Source organism: Cygnus olor, chromosome 3 (assembly GCF_009769625.2).
Source record: "Cygnus olor isolate bCygOlo1 chromosome 3, bCygOlo1.pri.v2, whole genome shotgun sequence".
NCBI classification, from domain to species: domain Eukaryota; kingdom Metazoa; phylum Chordata; class Aves; order Anseriformes; family Anatidae; genus Cygnus; species Cygnus olor.
In genome coordinates this window covers 94256489-94281259 of record NC_049171.1, presented here as the reverse complement: position 1 = coordinate 94281259, position 24771 = coordinate 94256489, and the positions used below count along the sequence as shown (strand labels likewise).

The window sequence follows — 24771 nt, the reverse complement described above, 5'->3', positions numbered from 1 at the left end:
TTTCTGGGCTGGTCTTCAGCACAGCTTATTAATTAATTAATGCCCCTACACTGTTTCCCAGCCCAGATTTGTACTGCAGCATTTTCCAGATTTGCCACGACTCTGTCACTGAGTAAATAGCTGTAAAAATACTTTGCTTTTTAGTGCCAGGAACAATTCCTACATTAGTTTTGCTTTGTTTGGCAGAGAAACAGTAGTTTCGTCCAGGGTTTTTACCACTTTTAACTGGTGATTATAGATTAGCATTGGCTTCATGTACCAAGATACTAGAAATGCCCTGTGGAAATGAAATTCGTGAAAGCAATGCATTTAGAAAGGCATCAGCATGGCCTGCCACTTTACAATACTAAATAACGGAGTTTCTTCCTGTTTTTTAATCAGCATGGTTTCCATAGGGGGTTGGCAAATGCTTTAGAAGAGCCATGTAAAAACCTGGAAGTGAATTAAGATAGGGGAACATAACCAGATGAAGACTTCTGGAACTGCAACTGAATAATTATGCAAGTTAAATTTAGAAAAAATATGTTTTTAAAGAACAAGTATTACATAGGGTCTGCCTCTTGCTATATAAGCCTTCTTTGGAGACGGATGGAGTTGAGTTGAATTCTGAGTGAATTCTGAGTGAGGCCCATTTCCTGGTTTTCATCAAACAAGCAGGAGATTGTTTTACTTTGTTTTTTTTTTCTACCTCGCTCTCTCAAGACACAAAGCAGCTACTCAGCTACAGAAGGCAGCTCCAATTGCTCTTCTGGATTGCGGGTCACCTCCCTGACTGGCAACACTCGTGACTTGTCAGGTTTACCTACTTCCTACATCCCCTTCATGAGGTGAGGTCATCCCAGAGCTTTACTGCACCCTAGTTTACTAACAGCCTTAAGGCTGAGGTGAAATATTCAACTAAAAAACAGCGGCCAGTTTAGGGCCAGTTCTCTTTAATGTTTTTTATCAGTGATCTGGATGCAGGACTCAGATGCATTCTAAAGAAGTTTGCAGGCAACACTAAGGAGGAGCTGTTGACTCCCTCGAGGGTAGAGGCCTTACAGAGAGATCTTGATGAATTAGAGGGTTGGGTGATCACCAACTATATGAAATTTAACAAGAGCAAGTGCCAGATTCTGCACCTGGGATGGGGCAAACTTGGATACACATAAAGACTGAGGGATGAGAGGCTGGAGAGCAGCCCCACAGAAAAGGATTGGAGGATTTTGGTTGACCCATGAGCCAGCAGTGGGCTTTGGTGGCCAGAAGGGCCAACTGTATCCTGAGGTGCATCAGGCACAACATTGTTAGCAGGTTGAAGGGAAGGGATTGTCCCGCTCTGCTCTGTGCTGGTGCAGCCTCACCTCGAGTACTGTGTGCAGTTCTGGGCACTGCAATATAAGAAGAACATAAAGCTGTTAGAGAGTGTCAAAAGGAGGGCTACAAAGATGGTGAAGGGTCTAGAGAGCAAGACGTGTGAGGAGCGGCTGAGGCCCCTTGGTTTGCTCAGCCCAGAGCAGAGCAGGCTGAGGGGAGGCCTCATGGCGGCCTGCAGCTCCCTCACGAGGGGAGCGGAGGGGCAGGCGCTGAGCTCTGCTCTCTGGGGACAGCGACAGGACCCGAGGGAACGGCATGGAGCTGGGACAGGGGAGGGTCAGGCTGGGTGTTAGGGAGAGGTTCTGCACCCAGAGGGTGGTCGGGCACTGGGACAGGCTCAAGTGGGTCCCTTCCAACTCGGGCTACGCTGTGACTTAATTAACGACTTATTAATTAACGGCTCCCGGCACTTACGGCGTGTGTGTCCACCCCTCCCTCGCAGCAGCAGCACGGCGGCCCACTAAACCAAGCCCTACCACCCGCACCCAAAGCGCCCAGCGCCTCCACCGCCTGCGCTGGCCGCCCTCACCCGCCCCCCACCCCCCGACCCCAACGAGGCCGGACGCCCTGCCCAGCACCCGAAGACCAGCGGCGGGGACCCCCCACCCCACCCCATAGCGGCCCCGGGGCCGGCGCCCCTGCGGCAAAGGCAGAGGCTGCGGGGGGGGAAGGCCGGAAGGGGATGAAGGCCGCGGCCTCCCCCCCGCGGAACTACAGCTCCCAGCCCACCCCGCGCCGTCCCCATGGCGACGGGCAGCCGGGCCCGGCCGGCGGGGAGCGATGCCCAAGGCCGGGTAACGGGGGGAGCCCCCCCGGGGCTGCGTGAGGGGGGCTCGGCCGGCGGGGGCCGGGAGGGCGCTGGGAGGGAGCCGTGCCTCGGTGTCGGGACCCCATAGCTAAAGAGGAGGCCGTGGGGGAGCCGGGGAAGGGGCAGCCCCGGGCAGGGACGTGCCCGTTGTTTTGCCCTAACGAGCCCCGGCCATGGTTTTCCCGCTAGCGACACGCTGTGGGACATCGCGCTAGCTGAGGTGGAGAAGAGAGAAAGCCCCGACGGCGATGGCAAGCGCGTGGAAGTTTGGGAGAAGTCGGTGCTGTTTGTGGGGAGCAAAAACGGGGTAAGGCCGAGTGCCGCGTGGTTCCGTGCCTTCCCTGAGCGCAGCTGTGTCAGGGCAAGGAGGGGTGGGTGTAATTTTTGTAAAAGTAGTGGCCCGAAATAAAGCTCCTCTCTTTAATTGTTTGACACGTTGTTAAATTTCCCCCTGTGAAGGCCGGACAGGTAACAAAACGACTTAAGTGCACTCCCACCAGTTTTGTTGTAGTTACAGGCACTGGCATCCTGCTTTGAGTTTTGTCTGTATCTCTGTCAGGCAGACTTGAGCGTGGACTGTCAGAGGTTGCAAGCTCCAGGTTCCAGATGCCCGAGGTTGTTTTACCTCATGATCGCCATAAAATTGGTCTTTATTAATTTCATGTTTGTCTTCTGTTAGCATTTACCTGAAAAGTAAATCAGAAGATACTTGCCTTTTTGACCAAGTGAGTGTTAGTTATAAAAACATATTTTTTACTTTAGGAGTATTGGTATATGTACAACCTCTAATTAACAATCTTTAAAATACTTTTTAGTTATAAAATGTAATTATTTTTTGGATTTACATGAAATTAACTGATTTTTGAGATAGGAATTGACACAGGAGTAAAACTGTAGAAGTGCTAGTCCCTTCAAAGTGACACTGTACTCAGTGTCTGAATTTCAACAGTGTAAAGATATTTTTCTGTGTGTTCATTTGTATCTTAAGCATTCTTTTTATTTCCATCTCATCAGTAATAACTTATGCAAACCCTGTGGAAAGTTGACATATTTTTAATAGTTAAAGATTGGTAAACAGTTTAACAGAGTTGTCCAGATGGATCACTAATGTCTAATTTTACAGACCCTAGTCCTATTGCTGTATTTGTCATCTCCATTAGTCTAAAAGAATGGTAGTGTAGCTTGATTCTGACAGAAAGTTGGTAGCTAAGTTTCCACTATAAGGTTACAAACAATTACATGAGTTTATACTTTTCAGGTACTTTATTATTGGAATATTAAAAGACTAAGTTTCATGTAGTGATAACTATTTATGCTTTAATGATATTGCAGTAGACTTCTTTGTTTTTAATTTCCAGGGAAAGACCACTATTATACTGAGGTGTCTTGAGAGGTACGTGTGAATTTTTTAGAAGTATTTTTCAACTGTGGATACTTAGAGGATAGTCATAATAAAGGATGTCATAAGAAACAGTTGCCAGTAAAAGAGAACTGTTTAAAATACTGTTAACTAGTAGCAATGGTCTTGTAATCTAGCTAGTTACTTGCTAGGGGTTGATAATGATCCGTAAGCATTTGCATTTTTACGTTATTAAAGTGTTGTTTTTTTTTTTTAATTTTATATAATTAGTTATATTGTGTGATAATTCGTAATACATGTACACAGATGTTGTCTTCTGTGTCCCACTGATCACTCATAGATTGAACTTATCACTGCTACCTGTCAAGCTGCTCCCTCCAGTCCTCTCCAACATGAGAGTGCTGAAATGGCCATCAGTTCAGATTGGTGCTCTTCCTTCTCCTGTCTTTGGCAATAACTGATAAATGAGATTGTTTTCTCTGCATTGCTGTTTCTAAGCCAAGTTCTGAACTGACTGAACTATGCTATAGTAACAGTAGAACTAACCTTATTTAGACGATCATGACAAAATAATTTCATTTTTCCTTGGATAGGGAAGAGATTCCAAAGCCCACATTAGCTTTGGAGTATACCTTTGGAAGAAGGGCAAGGAGACACAATGCAGTGAGTACCCAGAAAGTATAGTTTACTTAACATGTATGTATTTATTTATTTATTTTATATATATAGTTTATTTTTATGTATAAGAATCTTAGGGATTTTTAGCTTATTGTTTGTGGGGAAAAACTGTAATTTCGAATATTATCTTCTTAATATTAACTATTTTAATTTTCTATTTTAATCTTTAATATATTTTCGCTTTCACTAGAATGCAGTAGACCTGAGACCAAAGTATCACACAAAGCAACCAGTTTCATTTATAAAATCTACCTTGTATGTTGTGTTTGAGTGCTTTTATTTTCCAATTGTAGGAAGATGCACAGGATGCATGCCATGAACCTTGTCTTTAAAATGTGAAATGAGTATAAACCAAGGAAGGTCTTTTACAACTGGATTTATGAGAGACACAGTCATCTTTGAGGATGTTAAACCATAATTAAGTTTTGGGTTACTTGTCAATATTGCTAACTTTTGCACTGAAGAATGTGTTAACAGGAATATTGAATCCACTCTCATCACTACACTGTCCAGCAGTAATAACTATTGCTGCAGCTATTTGCTGTTTCTATAACTGAAGCAGGAAGTGGAAAATCTGACTCAGTCTAAAAGATGAAAATGAAGAAGCTAAATGCGAATGTAGAGATTTTTTACTTTTGTGATTGAAAGCATTAGTCTTCAACTACAATAATCAAAAAAAAAGGGATAAAAACCTGACTCTCTCTCTCTCTCTATATATACACACACACACACACATATATATATTTAATGTTTATCATTAATTATGCTGCTTCCTGACTTCTTTACTCTAAAGTAGTCGTTCATCAAGATGGACATAGGCATGCCAGCAGTATTTAAGAAGTGTTGTATGGGATTTCTTGAACACATTTTGTTTGGTTTTGTTTTTTAGAAAACACTAGTGAAGTAATATATGTTATTGTTCTGAGTCACTTGCATGAAAACACAGCTTATCAGAATCAAGATGTTCTCTTGGTGTTGCATGGAAGTGTGTGGCTCTAACATAAAGGAACTCTTTGCAGCCCAAAGATATAGCTCACTTTTGGGAACTAGGTGGTGGAACCTCATTACAAGAACTGATTCGAATACCAATCACTAGCAACAACATAAGGTAAGTGATTAATATTACAATTCTTGTGTTAATGTCCGCTGTCTTTCAGGCATAAGTAAATCTCTAGACCAGTTAATGTGGAGAACTCTTTCAAAATGTAAGACAAGATATTTCTGAATTTTTCTAGAAATCATGGCAATACCACTGATACTCTGCGTTGAACTTCCTTTTCATGATTCTTTCCTAGTAAGACAATCAACAATGAGAAAAAGCAATACCATGAAGGAAATGATCCGTCCTTAAGTAGACGGAACTAGAACTACAGAAAAAGAGAAAACATAGTTTCTTTTTATGCGGAGTGGAAGAGCAGAAAAATAAGAAAAAAATAAAATCTGGGTGCCCTCTTCTGTATGCAGGAACAATCTCTGTGAGGGACACTATTGTAGGGTGAAGGAGTAAGCAAAAAATAACACACAAAATCTCTGGATTTTTGGGAAGTGAAGTGCCCATCCAATGAGAACAAGGTCAGACATGAGAGACAATGCTTCTAAGAGAGACTAAAACTGGTGAATTGATTTGAAGATAAAAAGAATAAATTCAGAGAGAATGAAAAGAATACAGTGAGAATAATACGTAAGAGTGGTGGAATAGCCTAGGAAGAAAAAATGCATCAAGAAATGAGAATGCAATGAGGGTGCCATTTTTTTTTCTAGCTAAGGAAGGTAGAGTGGAAAGTGGAAGGGGAGAAAAGGATCAAAAAATGTTACCTTCGTATTATGATGCATTGCTATGTTTCTTTGGTAGTGAGCTTTAACTTCTATTGAAAAATAATACTAATGGGAAGGATACAATTTTTATCACGTACGCTTGCTACTGTTCTGGCTGTTGAGATAATGCTGTTATTTAGTGAGAGACTAAGGTGGAAGAAGAACACTTCTGGCATGTGAAGCCTTTTGATGCCAGAGGGTCCTGGGGACAAAAATCAATGATCATATTTTTGCTAAATGAACTTAACTGAGCTCCACCTCTATCCATCTTCTCTCCCCATTTTATTGATAAAGGAATCTTCTGATGTGGGTGATCTTAAGGTTCTCTGAGTGAGCAACTCTGTTCTTTAAGATCATCTGTGTTCATAAGACAATATTTTAACATATTTATTACTCAAAAGTTCTACCATCTCAAGTACTTAAGTATAGGAGCTTTTCACTGGTTTTCTTATCCATCTATAGTTAAGGAGTTTGCTTGTTTAAAAGTTCCATGAACTATGTTTTGTTGCACCAAGAGACTTTTCACCAGACTTCTTCCACAGTGTTTTAAAGTTAAATTGGACATTTACTTTGCTTTGTAGTTTTCTGATAATCACTCTGGTCTGGAATCCCCTATTTCTTGTCAGGATGGAAGTGGGGAAAAAAGTATTACATCCAGTCAATTTTCGGCATTTCCAATGTGTTCCTTCACATTTGTATTGTAATACTGCTGGAGTTTTGGGCTGTGGCAGGAGAGGAGTTTATACATAAACATTTTCCATTATAATCACCTTTAAAAGCCTGGTAATTGGTTTTGAGTGCTCTGACTTCTTCCATTTGTCATTCTGTCTTTCAGAAGACTTTCTGATGTGCTCATTTGAGGTTCCAGCTAATTGGCACCATCCATGACACAGAATAATTCCCCTTAACCAGCTTTTTCTATTTAATATTACAAAAGAATAATGAAAGTATAGAAACCTCTAATACATTCCTGGTTACGAAAGATCCTGACCGTTTGCTGACATTGCTAACGGGGAGTGTAGACTTAAGTGGGGACAAAGATACATGACAGCAGAAGTGCCCAGTGACACAGGTAGAAGTTGAATATGATCAGGATGTTTGCATATTTTATTTCTTTGTATCAAAGTCTCCGGACAGAAAGTTTTATATATAGAATCTCTAAACCCTCTGATGGAAAGTTGCCAAAGTAATAGTTCTGAACAAGAAAAGATGGAGAGGTTTGCTCAGCGCCCAGAGCATCCTTAAAAGCCATCTGCCTCTGCTGTCACATTCGATTCTATTTTAGTGTTTGTATTTTCGCATTTGGTGCTTTCAGCATTTGTATTACAGTTATGGTTGTGTATGAAAATGTTATTGTCTCAGGCACTGAAAATTTGACCACATAATGCCTTTTTTAATAGGTCGTTTGCTGTAGTTCTTGTATTGGATCTGTCCAAACCTAATGAGCTCTGGACTACCATGGAGAATCTTTTGCAGGCCATCAGGGACCACGTGAATAAAATTTTAGCCAAACTGGAAAAAACAAATCCTGAAGTAGCTACTGAAATTAAACAGAGGATGCGGAACAGTCTGCAGAAGGATCATCCAGTAAGTTACTTCTAATATTTTCTCCAGATGTCACAGGCCTTTATACAGTTAAAGATAATGCTTTTGAAAATCATAAACAACTCTTTTAGATTTTTATGCATGACTGGAAATTCATTTGATGTAGATGAACCTGTTCACTGGAAAATTATAGCAATTTAATAAAAATTCAATAAGAGCAGAAACAAGGAAAGAAGGTTTCTTATATCTTTTTGTTAGATATCTAATGTGATTGTTATGGCATGTTACACCAATCAAAAGAAATAGTTTTAGAGTAGCAGTTTGCTTTTTCCCCCCTCATCTTTTTAAAATGAAGATGAAAACTAGAATGTACAAAAGTCATCTAGCAAGAGACTAGCTGAAGGTACAAATTTAAGCAAAGAATATGGTTATAACAGCCATCAACATGACTATATACTTTGCATTTATTTAAATGTCTATCACAAACTCAATGCCTTTTGATAATCTGACAACTAATTAAATTATAAAGTTTCAGAAATGTTAACATCAGTCCTTTAAACATAATTGCTAACTAAATCTCTGGAAAAGCTAAACTAGATTATGTGCAATAGAAATGAAAAATCATTGTGCATTAAACCTCTGCAAATGTTGTGCATATATAATGCATAAATAAGTATTCAACAGTTCAAAGGCTTGGCACATAAATCTAGTTACTGTAGCTTCTGTAAAATGCTTCTATATAATGTAATGTAGCAAATGCTTATATTGAAAAGTAACTTTTCAATTTTTGAGAAAGCAACATACGCAACACTCAGTAGGTTTATAGATTTAGAGTATAGCATTTGAGTTCTGCTGGATAATGATTTTGTTTTTCACTTTTAGAGAAGGTATTTCACAAAAAGAAAATACCTACAAACACGCTCGGCAACAAATCATGACCACAATGTCAAGTTAACATGTAGAGCTTATGAATTGGAAAACTGCAAACTTTTTTTCAGTAGTAAAAAGCATAATGCCACTAATTGCTTAGAAGAGAAGACTTGCTATAGTTGCCCTGTAGGGAACACAATTACACCTTCTCAACTCAGATTTCCATTCAGCCTTCATTACCAAAATCAGGAAGGATGTAAGCAAAATGTTATGTTACTACTGGGTTCTCTTGAAACCTTCATCACTGTTCAAGGAAAAAATTATGTCAATTTTGTGGGAGGAAATACCATCTTTCATAATCAAAAAAGTAAATGAAAGTTCAAGGAAAAAATTATTTGCTCCTTTATACCTAAACAGTTTTGTGATAAAGAAGAATTGATAAGATTTTGGTTTGGTTTTCTTTGTTGTTTTTGTTTGTTAGTTTGATTTATCATTATTATTTTTTTAAGAATTAGATATATTCCACTAGACTGGATAAAGTATTGTTGGCTATGATGTTAAAGCATAAATGTATCAAGTGCAGACCTTGCTTAAAGGTGGCTGGATGCCAGTTCTAATGTTTCTGATGTTATTTCTAATTATTTTTTTTCTCAGTTAAGAAGCTAATGCTTCACCTATTTATTTTTTTCAGGTCTGTGTTCTATGCATCCTATTTTAAGTTATGATAATTTTGCTCAGAGGTTTTACCTTGACAATGTAGGGATGAAGCCATTATTTTTCCCCTCAAAGTACAGGATCTTCTGTATTTGCATCTTCTTGCTAATGCACGGTCATTTCTCCTGCATGTGAAGTAACCAGGTTTAGAAGAGAACAGTTAGGTCAACTTCTGCTACGACTTCTTTCTTTTCCACTCTTGTGCAACAAAAGCAGCTTGACTGTCATTGTGTGAACACAAGGGGATCGTCTCATTTCATGTAGACTACACAAAAGCCTTCCAGATACACACTAATCGAAACTGGTGGTAGGTCTGTGAATGTATGAGAGGGTTTTCCCCTCTTCCTTTTCCATCTAATGTTGGAACTGGAGTATACAGTGCAAAAGCCCTTTTATGCCGTTGAGTTTTGTGACTGCTCAGAGGGATTATTTCCTGGCCGTTTACAAGAAAATGAAAGAACTGTAGAATATGGTGTGGATATAGAATTGAAGTTTATTCATCCAACTTAAGGTTTTGAAAGAATGAACCTTGTCTCCTGTAAGTTAATGTAACCCCTTTCAGTTTGAACTGTTGCAATCTTCTACAACTTGTTTACGCTGCTTAACTGTCATATATCTGTTCAATAGGATTACGAGTTGGTTGACCCTTTTCCAATACCCTTGGTGATTATTGGAAGCAAATACGATATTTTTCATGTAAGTCATTTTTATGTTATTTTATTTTTTGTTTTTGTTGGTAATTGTGACAGCAACAACAGTAAACTATCATTTTCTTCTGCAACTTTTTTTTTTTTTTTTTAAGTACTTTTCAAGTTTTTACGGACAAGTGAGTAGGGAGGGGAAAGAAATGTGGTACTGCTGGATTCTCTCCTAGGACTTCAAAAGTCCAAACAAATGCATACTCATTTTTCAAGTGGCACTTGATCATGAGAAGCTAGAACAGTCTGTTTGATTTTTATCTGCTGTGCTGGCAACTTCTGCTTCTCTGATGATAGTACGTGCATACCCGGCTGACCCTCTGAGTTAATTCTTTATTACCGAGGCTTTATGCTGAGCCCTGGACACTGATTTTTACATTTTTAAAGTGACTCTCATGTAATAAACACAGAACAACAGCCTAATGCCATTGGGGTCTACGGAAGGACTCCTGCAAGCTTCACTTGGACCAGGTTTTTGCCTCCTTTCTCCAGGGAAGGCCATCTGTATGATCTTGTATTAAAGGAACGTAGGTGAAATGGTATTTTTTTTTGCACTCTTCAAATCTGACAGTTATTAGAATTTAAAGAGCATATAGCCAAAGGTTTACTGAAAGTTAAATATTTTCACAAAAAGAAGAAAATTCTTATTCTTCTTGAAGGCAGTACTTCTAAAATTTTAAAACAAAATTGGAAATTAATTGGAAATTGAATACACATTCCCAATTAAGAAACTTTTTCTGGACTAACATTTTGCCTGAATTATGCTCCCTCTGTAAAAAAGAAACAAAGGGAAATTGTGACATTTCTTTTCAGAGTAGGCTGTTACTGATTCTGTCTTACGATATAATTATGCTGACAGCTGAACGCCTCATATATTGTAGCCTAACTGCATTGCAGTTTATACAAAAAAATGAAAAGTTCTAGCTGTTATATTTTGTTTTTTGTTTCTAATGCATATGTTCCAATATCAACTTTTTTTTTTAGGAGTTTGACTCTGAAATGAGGAAAACAGTAAGCAAGACACTTCGATTTATTTCGCATTATTATGGAGCATCATTGGTGGTATGTATCTTCATTTTCTAACTAAGGAAAGAAAAGATGAGCAATACTTATGATATGAAACAATGTTTTAAAAATAGAAATGCAAAACTCTTAGAGAAAATAGGGTTTAATAGGTTTTACAGTAGCTTTCTTAATGAGCTCATATGTTATGTGGGTTACAGAGGTTGGTAGGGGATAGATGAATATACCGTGTTAACAAGCAACATACCTAATTTCCAGTGTCAGCAAAAACTAAATAAAAATGGTTATCTGTTAGCCAGCTCAGTTGCTGTACTGAGTTTACTATGTGGCTGGCCAAAGTTTTTGTTGGTATGAGAAAGCAGAACAGGAGACAGTGATTGTCCTAGGTGGCATTAGAGAACTGCCCTCTTTGGTAGACGTGTGAACATAGGTCTAGTGACCAGGCTTCTGAAGGCTTAAAAACCTGGCTCCAAGGGCATGTCTTCGCAGCAGTTTAGGTGTACCTGATTACCACACTTGCACTTTTGAAAAATAAAACCAGGACTTTTTCACAGCACTGAGTAGGAACCGCCAACTCAAGAGAACCATGAGATTGATGAAGTATTTATGTGGGTATAGAAACTGATCTGAACTTGGCAGATCAACTCCTGAGTAAAGGCAAAAATTGGCATGGTCAGCTTCACAACCCAAAACAGCTGCCTCCTGGTCTCTCTACATCAGAAGATGGTTCTAACTTTATCAACCACCATTTATGTAAAGCCTTTTTGTAATGGTGGCTTATTTTGGTTGCTAAACAACTTAAGTTTGCTTTAAATTGCTGTACTTACAGCATGTCCCTTTCAATCTATATAAAATTGTACAGCTTTTTGTACATTGACATATGAATTCATCTTTCATTAACTGAGAATATTACTATCTTGATTTAAAAAAATAAAGTATCTATGTATTATTTTAGTTAAAAAATAAAAACCAGGAGTCTAAAAATTTTTGGATACCAATACTGATCCCCATTGAAATGAGCGAGAGAAAGTCCATTTCCCACAGGAGAGATCTGACTTGTTTCTCGAAGACTTGAATCTGTTAGGTAATACCTTAGAGAGGAATAAGCATTCTGCTTGAGAAGATATTCTGGGAGGTGTTTTCCAAGAAATCTGTACTGGTTCTGTTGCTATCAAGCCACTTTTATCATGCGTGAACACTTTTATAGTTATTTATTACATTTCTAAGTGTTTGTGGTATTCTGGATAATTTTTAACATAGTTTAAAATCTTACTAGCTCATTAGTTCTGGGCAAAAGATTCTTGTATCTTAACATGCATATTTCAGAAGTTGTGAATCTATATTTTTAAATATTTTTCTTGCTATGTTTTGGAAAGGAAGGGTAAGACTTTTACTCTAGTAAATCCAGGAAACATATACTAAATTTATTGGTGTCAGAAATCAACCATGCTGTATCTGAAATCCTCTGTGCAGATGACATAATGTAGTATTTCTACGATGGAATATCATAATGTATACTTTTTCTCATTCATGTAGTTTACCAGTAAATCTGAGGCTCTCCAGCTGAAAGCCCGTGTTCTTATTAATCACTTGGCATTTGGCTATGAGAGAAGGTAACGTAATTATTGTCCGATTTTTAATTGTCTTGCCCAGAGTCTCGAAGTATTTAATAAAACTAATTGAATCACCAGAACACTTTTATTTTTGTTTTTATTTTCAAAAGTATTTTCTCTGCAAGATGCTTGTTTGTGGCATTTTACTCATGTCTCAGCTCCGTGTCTCTGTGCAGAACAGTGGTAATGCCTTGGTTTTGATCCCCAAACTGACAGAATGGAAACATGGTCACCACTAGCATTGAATAGACTTTTATTTACCTATATTTGCATGCAAAGCCCAATAAGAGCCTAGTCTTGTCTAGAGTAATGTAATGTTTTTAGCTTATTACTAAACGTTTGCATATTTTCTTTTTTCTGTTTAGCAAGTCTGTATCAGTGGATCACAGCAAACCTCTATTTATACCAGCAGGCCTGGATTCCCTGAGCCAAATAGGTTAGGACATTTGAAGTTCATCGTGTTTGTTGTTTTATTGTTTTTGAAAATTAGAAAAAAAAATTAAGCAGATACAAAGTAAGGTTAAATTCTAACACAACACTGTCTGCTTTAACTCATCACTGAAGCAAAGGGCTTAAAAAATTAAAACTATGATTCATAATTTATATTATTGGGAATTACTCGTGCAGTTTTAGGTAGTTTAATAAAGTATCTGGGCTCCATCAAACAGTAAGGCCAACAAACTTCGATCTAAAAGAAAATATAATATACAGTACCGCCCAGCCTGTTTCATGGTGGGAGATCAATGCTTTTTCAAGTCTTCTTGCAGCTTGTCGCTGCAGAACATGAAATGCTAAATTAGATGGATCATTATCCAAAATGATTTGGTAATTCATGTTGTAATAACAACGTACTTGTGTTATTCGGTGCTGAAATCCTTAGGACCACCACCCACCTCTGATAGCGATATTGGAAAGATGCGTGCAAACACTCCTTTGGAACTGTGGAAAAAAGTATTTGAGAAGACCTTTCCTCCCAAGGTAGGTGTTTACATGTCTGCTGCACAGCTTCTTTTTTCTTAGAATAGTAGTAACTTCTGTCTTTCAAGTCCAATGACTGGAATTTCAGTCTCATTTAGCAGTTCTGTTTCCTCCAACTTCTTTAATTCATACACTTTTAAAAGAGAGAGATTGGTATGCAGTGGTGGTTTGGTTATTAGCTTCTACATCTTTGGTCACCTTCCTACACATAGAAATTATATAAGTACCAATGTAACCCTGTTTTTTCCAAAGTTATGCTGTTGCCTTTCATTATATTGAGAGAAGCTATTCTCAGCTCCACCTGTTTTGGCGTTTTATAAGGTGCCATATGCCCAAGTGGCTAAACCAAATGACAGGGACGTTCCAAGAGGAGAATGCCTTCAAGGCTACAGCAAGCTACTGCTCCCTTTCCTCGTAGGGCATGAGGCTTTGAATAAAGGCGAGTGTGTTAGAATTCCTTACCAAAATCTGCTGGTTTGCTATGGGAAGTCTATGGAAAGTTTCAGGATTTGTAAAGTAATTAGAATATCATGGCACCTACACAATAATAAATCTTGTACGTATTTCAGAAGTTTCTGGTTGCAAGATGCAAACCCCCATGTACTTCTTTTGAATAAAAGTAATTGCTGCGATTAGTAACAAAATTATTTTCTATTCGACCTGAGCAAATGCGGGCTGGTGCTTTCTCCTTGCGTACTTGACTGTATCACAGTTCTTCATCCCTGTCCATTTTTTGCCCCTACAATTTATCTGGGCACGCAAGGAAGTCAGTTAGGGCTATCAAACTGTGCCTCAAGTTACACTTCACAAACTGGACTTTTTCTAGTTTTTAGTTTATGGGTCTCCGTTCTTGGTGAGAAGGTGTCTTAATTTACCTCTTCATTACCTCATTCATTTGATATCAAAGCCTACAAATTATTTCTGTTGGTTTGTGACCAGAATAAATTATAACCAAGATGCCATTCTCAATTCAGTATGTCCCTACATGATAAAAACTAAATTTGTACTTTTAAAAAACTATAAAGGTAATCTAGTTTTCACATAACTTTTGCTCATGGCCTTTTTAAAAACCATTGTCCTGCACCCAGTAACTCCTGAACCCCCCTCAGAACAGCTCACAGTAATTATTGGACATGGCATGTGAACTGTGTACATGTGTGTTCCTGGACAGTCGCAGTGCTCTGGCCATAGGAATAGATCCGTAAATTATTTAAACTGACTTTCTGAAGTACCGCACAGGACTCAGTTCTGACTGTAACGCTATACCAGTTATTCAAATCTGCAGGTAGGTGTATCTGCCAGAAAGCAACGGATTTATCGTCTGGCCTCATTAGCTGATGATTGCTGGCAACCAGAATGGTTACTGCAGTCCACTTTTATTTTTCTGCCATATATTTTGGAACCTTAGCAGCTGCAGTGTGAAGTCAGACACCATTTCCTGGCCCTTTCTAAAGGGTAAGATAACTCCGGGTAACAATCCCTTACTCAGAAAACAGAAGCATTTGGGCCATTTAAGTGCACAGCTTGAATGTTTTTAGATATGTCTGAATACATTTCTCATCTTGCAGGGTCCTTCAGTGTCCTAAGGTAAGCAGTGAAATTAAAGAAGATTTTCCAAGTAGATTTCCATTCTTCTCTTTTGGTTCCAAAATATGCTTTAAACTTCAAAGATGTTTTTATCCATTCGGAATTTCTTTTCCTATCGTCTCCTCTAATGACAATTTTAATTCTGCTTTATTTTATTCTGTTATTTGTATGAGTGAGGAGACATGTGCAGCACAACATTTTAAAAAAATCTTATTTAATAATTTTTCTTTCTATTCGTGTATTTTCTTTTTTTGGAGTTAAACTTATTATTCTCTCAAGATTCATAAATGAGGTTTCAAAAGAGGCCAAAAGATCGTAATCAACTCTTGTAGTGCTTCTCAGATACTGAAATAATGTTTCTGGTAGCTTCAAATGAAGCATAGTCTTGAGTATTAAAGCCTCTGGCATAAGTACCCTTGACTATACCCAAACATCACGGGCCAGAAAGGTTATTTGCTTTTTGAGGAGAGAATAATAAACAAACAACTACCCAGTAAGAATATTCTTTTTCCTTTAAGATCTAGCTGCACTGTTATTTTCTTATCAATTACCAATCCAAGACAATGTATTTTATCTAATCTGTGACCTGCAATTTTATTCCATAAATTCAGGATTTTAATACCTTTCTATTACAAGCAGAATGCTTCCATTAGATGTATAGCATGGTGGCATCTCATTAACATTTACCCTGTGTGTTTCTCTCGTTTCTTCTTTTAGAGTTTCTATGATTTACAAGCTACCAAAGACCCTGGACAGGATTCACAATATGCAGAGCATGAAGTTGATGTCATGAGAGCTCAGAAAAAACAGGTGTGTTGTTGTTCAGTTGCTCTTCACAGTCAGCTATTCCAGAGACACAAGCATTGCCGAAGTAACTGTAGAATATACATGCATCACCCTTTTGCCTTTAAATAATTTCAACTTTTCTTCAAGGACTATTCAGCTTGGATATGTTCTGGGTTTTGTTGCTGTTGTTGGTAGCCATGTAGTGGGTAGAGAATTGTTAGATCTCAAAAGCTTTGGCTCTTGTGGTTTCTTTGGAAGTGAATAGTTCAAACGTCCCCTCTAGCTCTCTTCCAGAATTATTTCACTAGAACAATATTGAAACAAAGCAGTGAAACTTTCTTGGCAGTAACTTATTCATTTCTGCACCCTGTGCTCTCATTTGTGTGTTGGTTAGAAGAGAGTCTAGGGAGAGGTATCAAGGCTTGAGGTAAGGGATGCAGGACTTTTTTTTTTTCCCTTGTTCAAAACATTTTTCTTTATACTGGATTTTATGGAAGGTACTGAAATGATAACCCTTCTCACTTAGATGTGTAGGGTGTGCATATTTTGTTCTAATCAGAGTGAATTATTCCACAGTGATATTTGGCTTGACCCCTGAAATCTAGGAAATGCCTTTAGAGGAGAAAGGGTTGTTCATTTTGAAGTGTTTCTGCATTTGCCATACATTTGTAGTGAATTAACTTTGTGGTGAACTAGGCTAATGTTAGGTCACTGCCATATAGATGTCTATGTATAACATCACACAAGTAAAAATGTAGGTTTTACCAATATCGTAGGTATGGGCCTGTTAAACCTAATCCAAGATTTATATCGTTTTCTTTGTTTGGAAAGAATATTGCATACTTATTCTGGAAATTCTGTATTTCCTGTAGATTCGTTTCATGTGCAGAAAATTCATTGCTAGAATGACTGAGAAATGTTTCACTCTAGTTTCACTCTATTTTCAGAGGTTCTACGTGGGCTATCTGCATGTCATTTAACTTCTGTAGGTACTAAGTTACTGTGCTTAAAAGAGGTTTTTATAACAGTGGTTAAAGATGATGGGTATGGGAGACCTTTCAAAGATGGATTGTACCAACCTCGGTCTCACATACTTTTTGCAAACCACTCCTCTTAAGATGAAAGACAGTTTTACTGAGGTGCGCTGCAGTCAATCTCAACGAACCCTAGAATACCATAGCAAATTTCACCTTTTTTCATGCTTGTAAAAAGAAAGCCAAAGGATTAGATTATTACTGCTATCAAGTTTTTGTGGAGTTTGGTTAGATTGCATAAGGCCATAAACCTGTAGTTACCTGATCCAAAGAACTGCATTAATAATGTAAAAGAATAAAGCCATTTCAAGAATCCTATGCAGTCTTTGAACTTGCACGTTACCTGTAATATCCTGTTAATGTAGGCATCAGTTCTGAATTTGTTACATCAAGAGCAGTCTTAGATAACATTACAATTTGTAAAGCACCTTGCTTTTAGAATTTATAATGTAATCTTATACTCAATATATCTATATATCTCAATATAACTTTATGGTGTACTAAGTTATTTTGAGATAACACTTCTGTCTTGCAAAAAAAAAAAGTTACTGGTATGTGTTGATTAAATCATACAGGAAATTATTAATTTTTCTGCTTTTAAACAAAAGAGACAGGCTTTTAGAACACTAATCTGTTCAAGGGCACTGCAAGCCAGTGTAGCTTCTTTTAGTTGGACTACTACAAGTAATTTGAGTATCAAAGAGAAAATTACTTTTGTTATCTACAGCTATTTTCTAAACCCCTTTATTGTAAGGTTCAGTTATCACAAGATTATTTGCATATTATTAATTTTGTTAAAGCAAAATTTTAAACGCATCGTAAGTCTGACATTCTCTTTGGAGTTTCATGCTATCTGTTATTAGGAGGAACAGTATATTAAAATGTTTACTATGCAACATGCTGCTAATGAAATCGTGGGATGTAATGCAATATGAAAGTTTCATATAATGACAGGGTACATATTGAAGTCATTTAAGTGCACGTTATTTTATTCGGTTAATTAATGTGCTACTTTGGACTATAGGTGATCACCAGTTTGCTTGTTTATCTCAAAGATAAGCTTTAAAGGAAAAAAATAAACACAAATGTAGCAACAGGAAGAAAAATACAGCCTGTCATGGTATCTGATAGAACAACCTGCATACCTGAGTGAAATTTCAGCCTTAGTCAGGACTGGCAAATAATACTGTAATTCATTTCTAGATAACTGTGGCAATGCAAAGTTCAATAAAATCAAGGCTGTTTCTCTATTGCCTTCCACTTGTGAGGAACCTTTTCAGTGTCTTAGCACTGGATGCAGCCAGTTTCAAAATGCATCCTTGTGGTTTGGATAATATAGTCCTATTTCCAAGGATTTCCAAGGATTTCCAAGTTTGTAATCTGGTTGAAGAGTTTGTCTGCAGCTAGGGTTTGTGAAGAAATAATGTGCCTTTTCAGAGCTGGCTACGATGATTCTTAATGTAAAATCAGCTTTCAGAAGGATACACTCTAGCAGAGTAAAAGGTAAAATTATTGAGTATAAAATTAGAAAACACATTTAAAAAAAAATCAATATAGAAACAGGAAAGTACCTGGCTCGCTCTCCCATACTAGCTGTCAGCAAGTATTTATCCGAGATGCTTTCTGGCTGTAGATATTAGAGTTCAGCTTATCAGCACCCAGTCACGGGAATGTTTTCTTTTAGACTTTAGATTATTTTGTTTTTTTTAATACTTTCCAAAGCGAACAATGAGACATACCACACTATTACTAAACCTTTTTGCTCTGAAAAACTCTGAGGCTACCTTTACACTGTGCCTTTGTTCAAGACAGAGCACATCTCTCTTATTCAGCTATGTGTTTCCAGAATTCTTTTCTGGAAATTCTTCTCTTTTTTCTTGCACCACAGACATAGAAATTGCAGATTTATGACTTATGTCAAACAGTGCTATTGCAAATGTTTACTTTTTTTTTATTCTCTGGAGTTAAGCTATGAGAGTGAATATAGCACCCAGGATCTCTTTGGAATTTGCATAAAGGATAGAAATCCTTTTTTATCTGGACATTTAACTGCAGCTTCATTCATGGAAACAAATGATAAAGCTAACCTTGAGCTGAGAACTGGATAGCCTCCCAGTCAGGTACTTAAGGAGTCAGCGTCACGCAAGGCTAAAGTTCATACCAACTGGTCATTGTTACACAAATATATGACATTAGGGATTGATGCCAGTTTTAGCTGAAACCTAACACTGTAAGTATACTCAAAAAAATAAAAAATAAATAAAAGAATTAGATACCTGGTACCATTTGGTGTTAGCTTACAAGAAGTAATGGCAACCTATCTCCAAGAACAGGGCTGTAAATTCTTAAGACGGGAAGGGAAAAAAACTGCTAATATGAAATTCACTGTACATAGAATAAGGTTAAAATACAACTGTCACTAGTCCTTTAATCAGTCATGCAAACATCAAATTTATCTGTCTGTAGTTTATGCAACTGCTGTTTTGTTTTGCTTTTGGTTTAAGATTCCGGATTGAAAACAGCTATGTTGCTCACAAAATATGATTCTAAGACATCTTTCAAGGAAGTATAGTCCTATTTTTCCCTGATAGGAATGGCCTAATGAACCAGGTCATTCACAACTGGAAATCATCTTTGGTGTCAGGTCTGCCATGGCTAATTAGACTCCATCAGAGTCTGATTGTGATCGGGTCTGTGTTAGCCAACATGAGAGCCAGCCCTATCTCTTCAACATAGTGATCTGCTATGACCATGTTGCAGAACTTCAGGAAACTATTTTAATCTTTAAGCAAAATACAAGACTTCGTACTATGCAATGAACCTTCTTGGTTAGGCCAGTGGTGCTGGGCAGAGCAGTACGACACTCACCTTAGCATCAGGAGCATCTTGTCTCCTCCAGAGGAGAAGTGCTAGGATTCATATCATGGAGAAAAAATTATGTAGGGTTATACTCAGCTGCCAAAAATAAGCTTTCTTGTTTTCACATGAAAACATGCCCAAATGGGTGACATAAGCTTTTTTTTTTAATGTTGGTTTAATAGCCTTATTAGAGCACTGTTATTAAACTTGCTACTGAAGTTTAGTTGGTTAAGATTTTTAATCCTTGTTTCAGTATTGTTTCTTTTCACCGTGTTCCAGATTGAGGGCAAATTCAGTAAGAAACGGCATTTAAAAAAGGAAGTTAAAGTCACAAAAAGCCAGTCCCTCAGAACTGAGGAAATGCAACAATGAAGGCTTTTCCTACAATCTTAATTTTTGCTCCTTGTTTGTAGACATTATGGTATTGTCTTTAATTACATGATCATATACTATTTTGCTGATGTCTCAATTCAATTGTTCAGTATTTCTTTTCATCATCCTTATTCTTTGTGTACCTTATTTCTCAACCTGCCATTCAGACACTTCAATGAACACAAAAGTATTAATTTTTTTTCTCTGAGAATGTGTAGTAATGTTATCTTGAATACCTCACAAACATCAGTTAAGTCTTTCTTCTCAATCCCTTCATGAGATAGGTGTGATCTTCCCCAGTTGACAGATGAAGAATTTATAGAAATACAGCAGTACAGAAGCTTTAAGTTTTTGTTCGTTTTTTTTTTTTTTTTTTAAGCCCCTTTATGCCAGTGTTGAGACACCTAGGACAAGTTGCTGGCACACTAGTAATGTTTAAAGCATTCAAAGCCCATTGAAGGCATATTTGAATTGCAATTGTTGATGCTTCTGTAAAGCCAATCTGTGCGCCCTGCACTTGGTACCCAGAAAAGAAAGGAAGCTTAATACTATCTTTAAACATTTTGGCTTATTTGGAGATATATTTTTTTGCAGGCTGTTCTTTTAGTTTGGAGAGAAGATCTCTTAGCTGATTATATAGCTACAGTATATTTCAGAAGTCTGCCTATGCTTATAATATGGGATTTCACGAGCAGGAAGGTAGGGTTTGTCAAAATTGTCTCTGGAATGATCTTTAAGTTATATATTAGGTTTATTGTTTGGTTGGTTGGTTGTTTTTGTGTGTTTGTTTTTTACATTGCTGACCTATAGAAATTTATTTTACTTTCTGTTTTACACCACAAGTAAGGAAGTATCCTTTCCTGACAGCACTTTTTTCCCTGAATCACTAACTTTGTTAAAGATTCTTTTCAGTAAGTTTCTTCCGGTATAGTCCTTTTAGTTTCTATGCTTTCATTTCTCATTGAACGTCATCTTACTTTGTGTCTCTAAAATATTTATCACTTTCTTCTGTACTTTTGTATGTAGTGGAATGGCTATACAGTTTTAATATATGCTGATTTTGATACCTTGCACTTTACAGCTTTGAATTGCCTTTGTATCAAATTGCCTTGTAGCTAGTTAAAATTAGAGCAAAATAAATTCTGTTAAATTATCTACTGCTTTCTTGAAATAGGTTAGTCAGACTTGATACATTTGTAAGGCTAATTATTTGGGCAACACCTATAGACCTCAACCCTACAGCATTGTCTTTATGTGTAAAACCTCATTGTCCATTTCTACCACTTCCTGTAGCATCTCAGAAAATTGTTAAATTGGAATTATTTACTTGGCATAAATAGGATACGTGTGCTTCTTAAAATGATTACAGTATTCTCTACCTAACAAACTGTTGGAAGCTTGCCAACAGTTCAGTACATTCCAAGATCATAAATACTTTATATTAATAATGAAGGAGTGAAAATACTGAGTAAAGGCTGGCTTACAGATGGAACTATACAGTAGTACTGGAGCTGTACTTAACAATGCAACTTAACTAGATTTAGACTGGATACAGTTTGTTCTACATCAGTCATTTGTGAGTTATGTAACCGTAAAACCAGACTTTTGCAAGCATCTTGAAGGATATGCGCTAATTACAAATCCTCTTACCTGTTCATAAAGCTGTGGTGTTCTCTGAAAGTTTTGCACTGCTGATGAAGCTGCTGAAGTTACTGCCTGAGAGAAAATTCAGTGGAATTGCCTTGCAATTTCTAGACAACGATTTCTCTGTTGCTCTGCCCTTCATTTTGTTCCTCACTCAGTGCTTGGGACTGATAATTAATACTACTTTTAAATTCACCAGGTGTGAATTTTGTCGGTAGTGTCTGTATATCTACAGAGAAACCTCAGTCTGTTAAGTCCATTCCATTAAAAACAGAACAGTAATCACAAACACTTGCCCACTTTTGAGGGTCTTCACTGCATTTACACTAATCATTGGTTCATGTCCAGCTCTTTTCCTTTTTCTTTGTCAACCTCCAAATTTTCTTTATCGTCATCCCAAGCTATTTCAGTACCTGTACAACCATAATTACACAGACGTTATTTTCTGTGATTCTTGGAGACTGGATTTACTTTTTGCTTTGGCAGAGAATTTTAATGTGTCTTTTGTCTCTCTGTTTGGCTTTAGAGTGAATTTCCAAAAGGATGAATATTCTCCACCTTTTGTTTCTGCTAAAAGCATGTTGGGAAGAGGAGTTCGTGTTTTTTAAGTGAATTTAGGAACAAGATCATAAAATAGCTGCTGTGTTAACTTCTCTTACTTAAAGTGTTTGCTTTTAGCAGCCTACTATATTGCTCTATTTGCATGAATTCTTCAATAAGTAATGGAAACAACTGAAAAAAAAAAAGAGCTTTTGCCTACTCAGTCCTATTCACAGCAATATATTTACATGGCAAGATTTAGTGTCTTCATAGATCATGGTGCTGTCTAAATTTGGAAATCTTCTTTTAGAAGCCATTCAAGTAACAAATGTTAAATGTGGCCTTCTACTCAGTTTCAGACTGTGCATCTAACTTTTTTTAGTTGCACATAAAGCACATAATACTCCTCAGAAGACCTTCCTGGGATGTTTACCACAATATAGGACTTAACACTGAAGGGACTTGGTAAGTCATAGCAGCACTATATCAAATTTATCCTTAGGGTTAATTGAACTCAGTGAGAAATTCCAGCATAATTATTTATTTTGCATTGTAGTTAATAGACGGTTAATACATACTTCTGATAAAAGATACAATGACCTTTTTTTTCTCGTTGTAAGCAGTACATGCTTAGGTCTACCAATTACCTCATTAGAGTATCATCTTCTTGCAAGTGTAGTAAAGTACAGCACCTGTAGTATAATTCTGTTAAAAATCATACAGTACATTTTTTCCTACTGTGAAAATTTTTTGTACATGCTTTAGAGTATTAGATGGCTAATGTATCTCATCACTTTCAGTTATGAGGATACTAAATTAATATGTATTCGTGCTTCTCTTTTAGGAGCTTGAACAATACAAAAGAAATGCCTTTAAATCCTGGAAAGAAATGGATTTTGACCCTGACTGATGAACTGCTAAAGGTATCTTCAGTTTCACATTTGCAAAATTAATTATTTTAATGTTACACTAACAATTTAAATTTTTTAAAAGTGGGGAGAGAAGAATTGTTCAGAGATATGAAGACTGGCGGCAGTCAGTCCTACCTATTTTATAATTGGTAACAAATTACTCAACTTACTTTTTGAATGATTCTACCCTAAACGTGTATTAAATGCAAATATTTTTTTCACACCCGAAGTATGAAACTACATGATGAAGTATGCTAGGCATCTTTGCCTAGTTCCTTGCATATATGATTCAAAAGCAAAGCTTAAGAATACATTTGCGTCATAGGATGCATATCATTTGAATAGAACAGTTCCACAAAAACTGGAAGAACAAAATAGAAGTTCAACCAGTTTTGACCTGGTCTAAAATTCAAAAGTTTGCTTTACCAGGGATTATTTGTGGCACTGTATAGCATTTTAATACCTCTGCACAGAATTCAAGACAAGACATTCCTGCCAAATGCTCAACTGCTAGGAATTCTTTCTAATGAATTTGACAGATACTTGGTTAGTGGTAGAAGCGTAATTACTTCACATTCAGCCTAAACTTGGGAAATGCTAGCCTAAACTATATATACAGCTTTCTGTTCATGGACTTCTTCACTATAATCAGCTGGACTAAGCCTTTTGAGAATACGCAAGTCAAGATCTGGATTAAAGCCAGACATGTCTTTTGAGAGTTAAGCCTTGCAGACTTGTTGTCAGAAAGTAAATGCCTGAACAGGCACTTGGCAGACCAGATTGTAAGAATATTCCCTGCTGAACAACCCTACATGGGCATAAAAATGGCAAAGAAACTAATTTGGTATTGTTCCATCCCTTTCTAGTTATTTTTAACATATTTATTCACTGATTACCTTTTCTGATGTAACTTAGATATTTATATATAAAGATAATTAGAAAAAAATCTTGGCCTCACAGTTAAGTGGAAAAGTTGCATTAACTTGAGGATTTCATACTCTGTTAAAATGTGCATCATCTCAAAACTGAAATTATTTTATTATGGAATTTTAAGATACAAGTATACTTATCTGTACGATGTAATCACTAGCTACACCCCCGCAACAAATAATTTCTTCATTGAACAAGAAAAGTGAGTTATAAAACTTAGGAATTCAGCATCTGCTAGTCTTTCCATTTGGGAAGTTACTTCTATTTATCATTTGGATAAATTAGACTCTTTGACATGTTAGCGAACCCACAAGAAAAAATTCCAAAGAAAGATACAAATTACATCACTTCCAAAAAATGGGCAACATTTTTTTCCCTAGTTAAGCTGATACTTTATTAACTTTTTTTTTCCTAGTAATTCACAAAGTGCTTCCAAGATGGGATTTAGAACTTGATAATGAGAAGAACGAACAGATATAAATAACAGCCGTCTTCTGTGATCTACCATCATTTGTACAACTAAAACATGTTCGGTAACTTTTATGTTTGTTAAAGATCATAAAGATTATTGTACTCAGTGGTGGCATGGTTGGACAGTATGTATAAGATTAAAGTGAAATGATTTCTTGATTCTGTCATTATTTACACTA

General features: G+C 37.0%; 1 protein-coding gene across 3 annotated transcripts; it reads left to right on the top strand.

Annotated features, from left to right (window-relative positions):
* The first annotated feature begins 1997 nt into the window (after nucleotides 1-1997).
* DYNC2LI1 (dynein cytoplasmic 2 light intermediate chain 1) lies at nucleotides 1998-24748 on the top strand. 3 transcript variants are annotated; one of them, XM_040553581.1, is made up of 14 exons: nucleotides 1998-2150; nucleotides 2354-2471; nucleotides 3523-3557; nucleotides 4118-4187; nucleotides 5222-5310; nucleotides 7418-7604; nucleotides 9774-9842; nucleotides 10829-10906; nucleotides 12404-12480; nucleotides 12846-12916; nucleotides 13361-13458; nucleotides 15763-15855; nucleotides 23125-23203; nucleotides 24537-24748. In XM_040553581.1, the coding sequence occupies exons 1-13, from the start codon at nucleotides 2137-2139 to the stop codon at nucleotides 23188-23190; spliced, it is 1065 nt and encodes a 354-aa protein (XP_040409515.1). In that variant the 5' UTR covers nucleotides 1998-2136; the 3' UTR covers nucleotides 23191-23203; nucleotides 24537-24748. The 3 variants fall into 3 exon arrangements, with proteins under 3 accessions (XP_040409515.1, XP_040409514.1, XP_040409512.1); XM_040553580.1 differs by lacking the exon at nucleotides 24537-24748 and adding an exon at nucleotides 2844-2889 and having other exon boundaries at nucleotides 20691-23143; XM_040553578.1 differs by lacking the exon at nucleotides 24537-24748 and having other exon boundaries at nucleotides 20691-23143.
* Nucleotides 24749-24771: the final 23 nt, after the last annotated feature.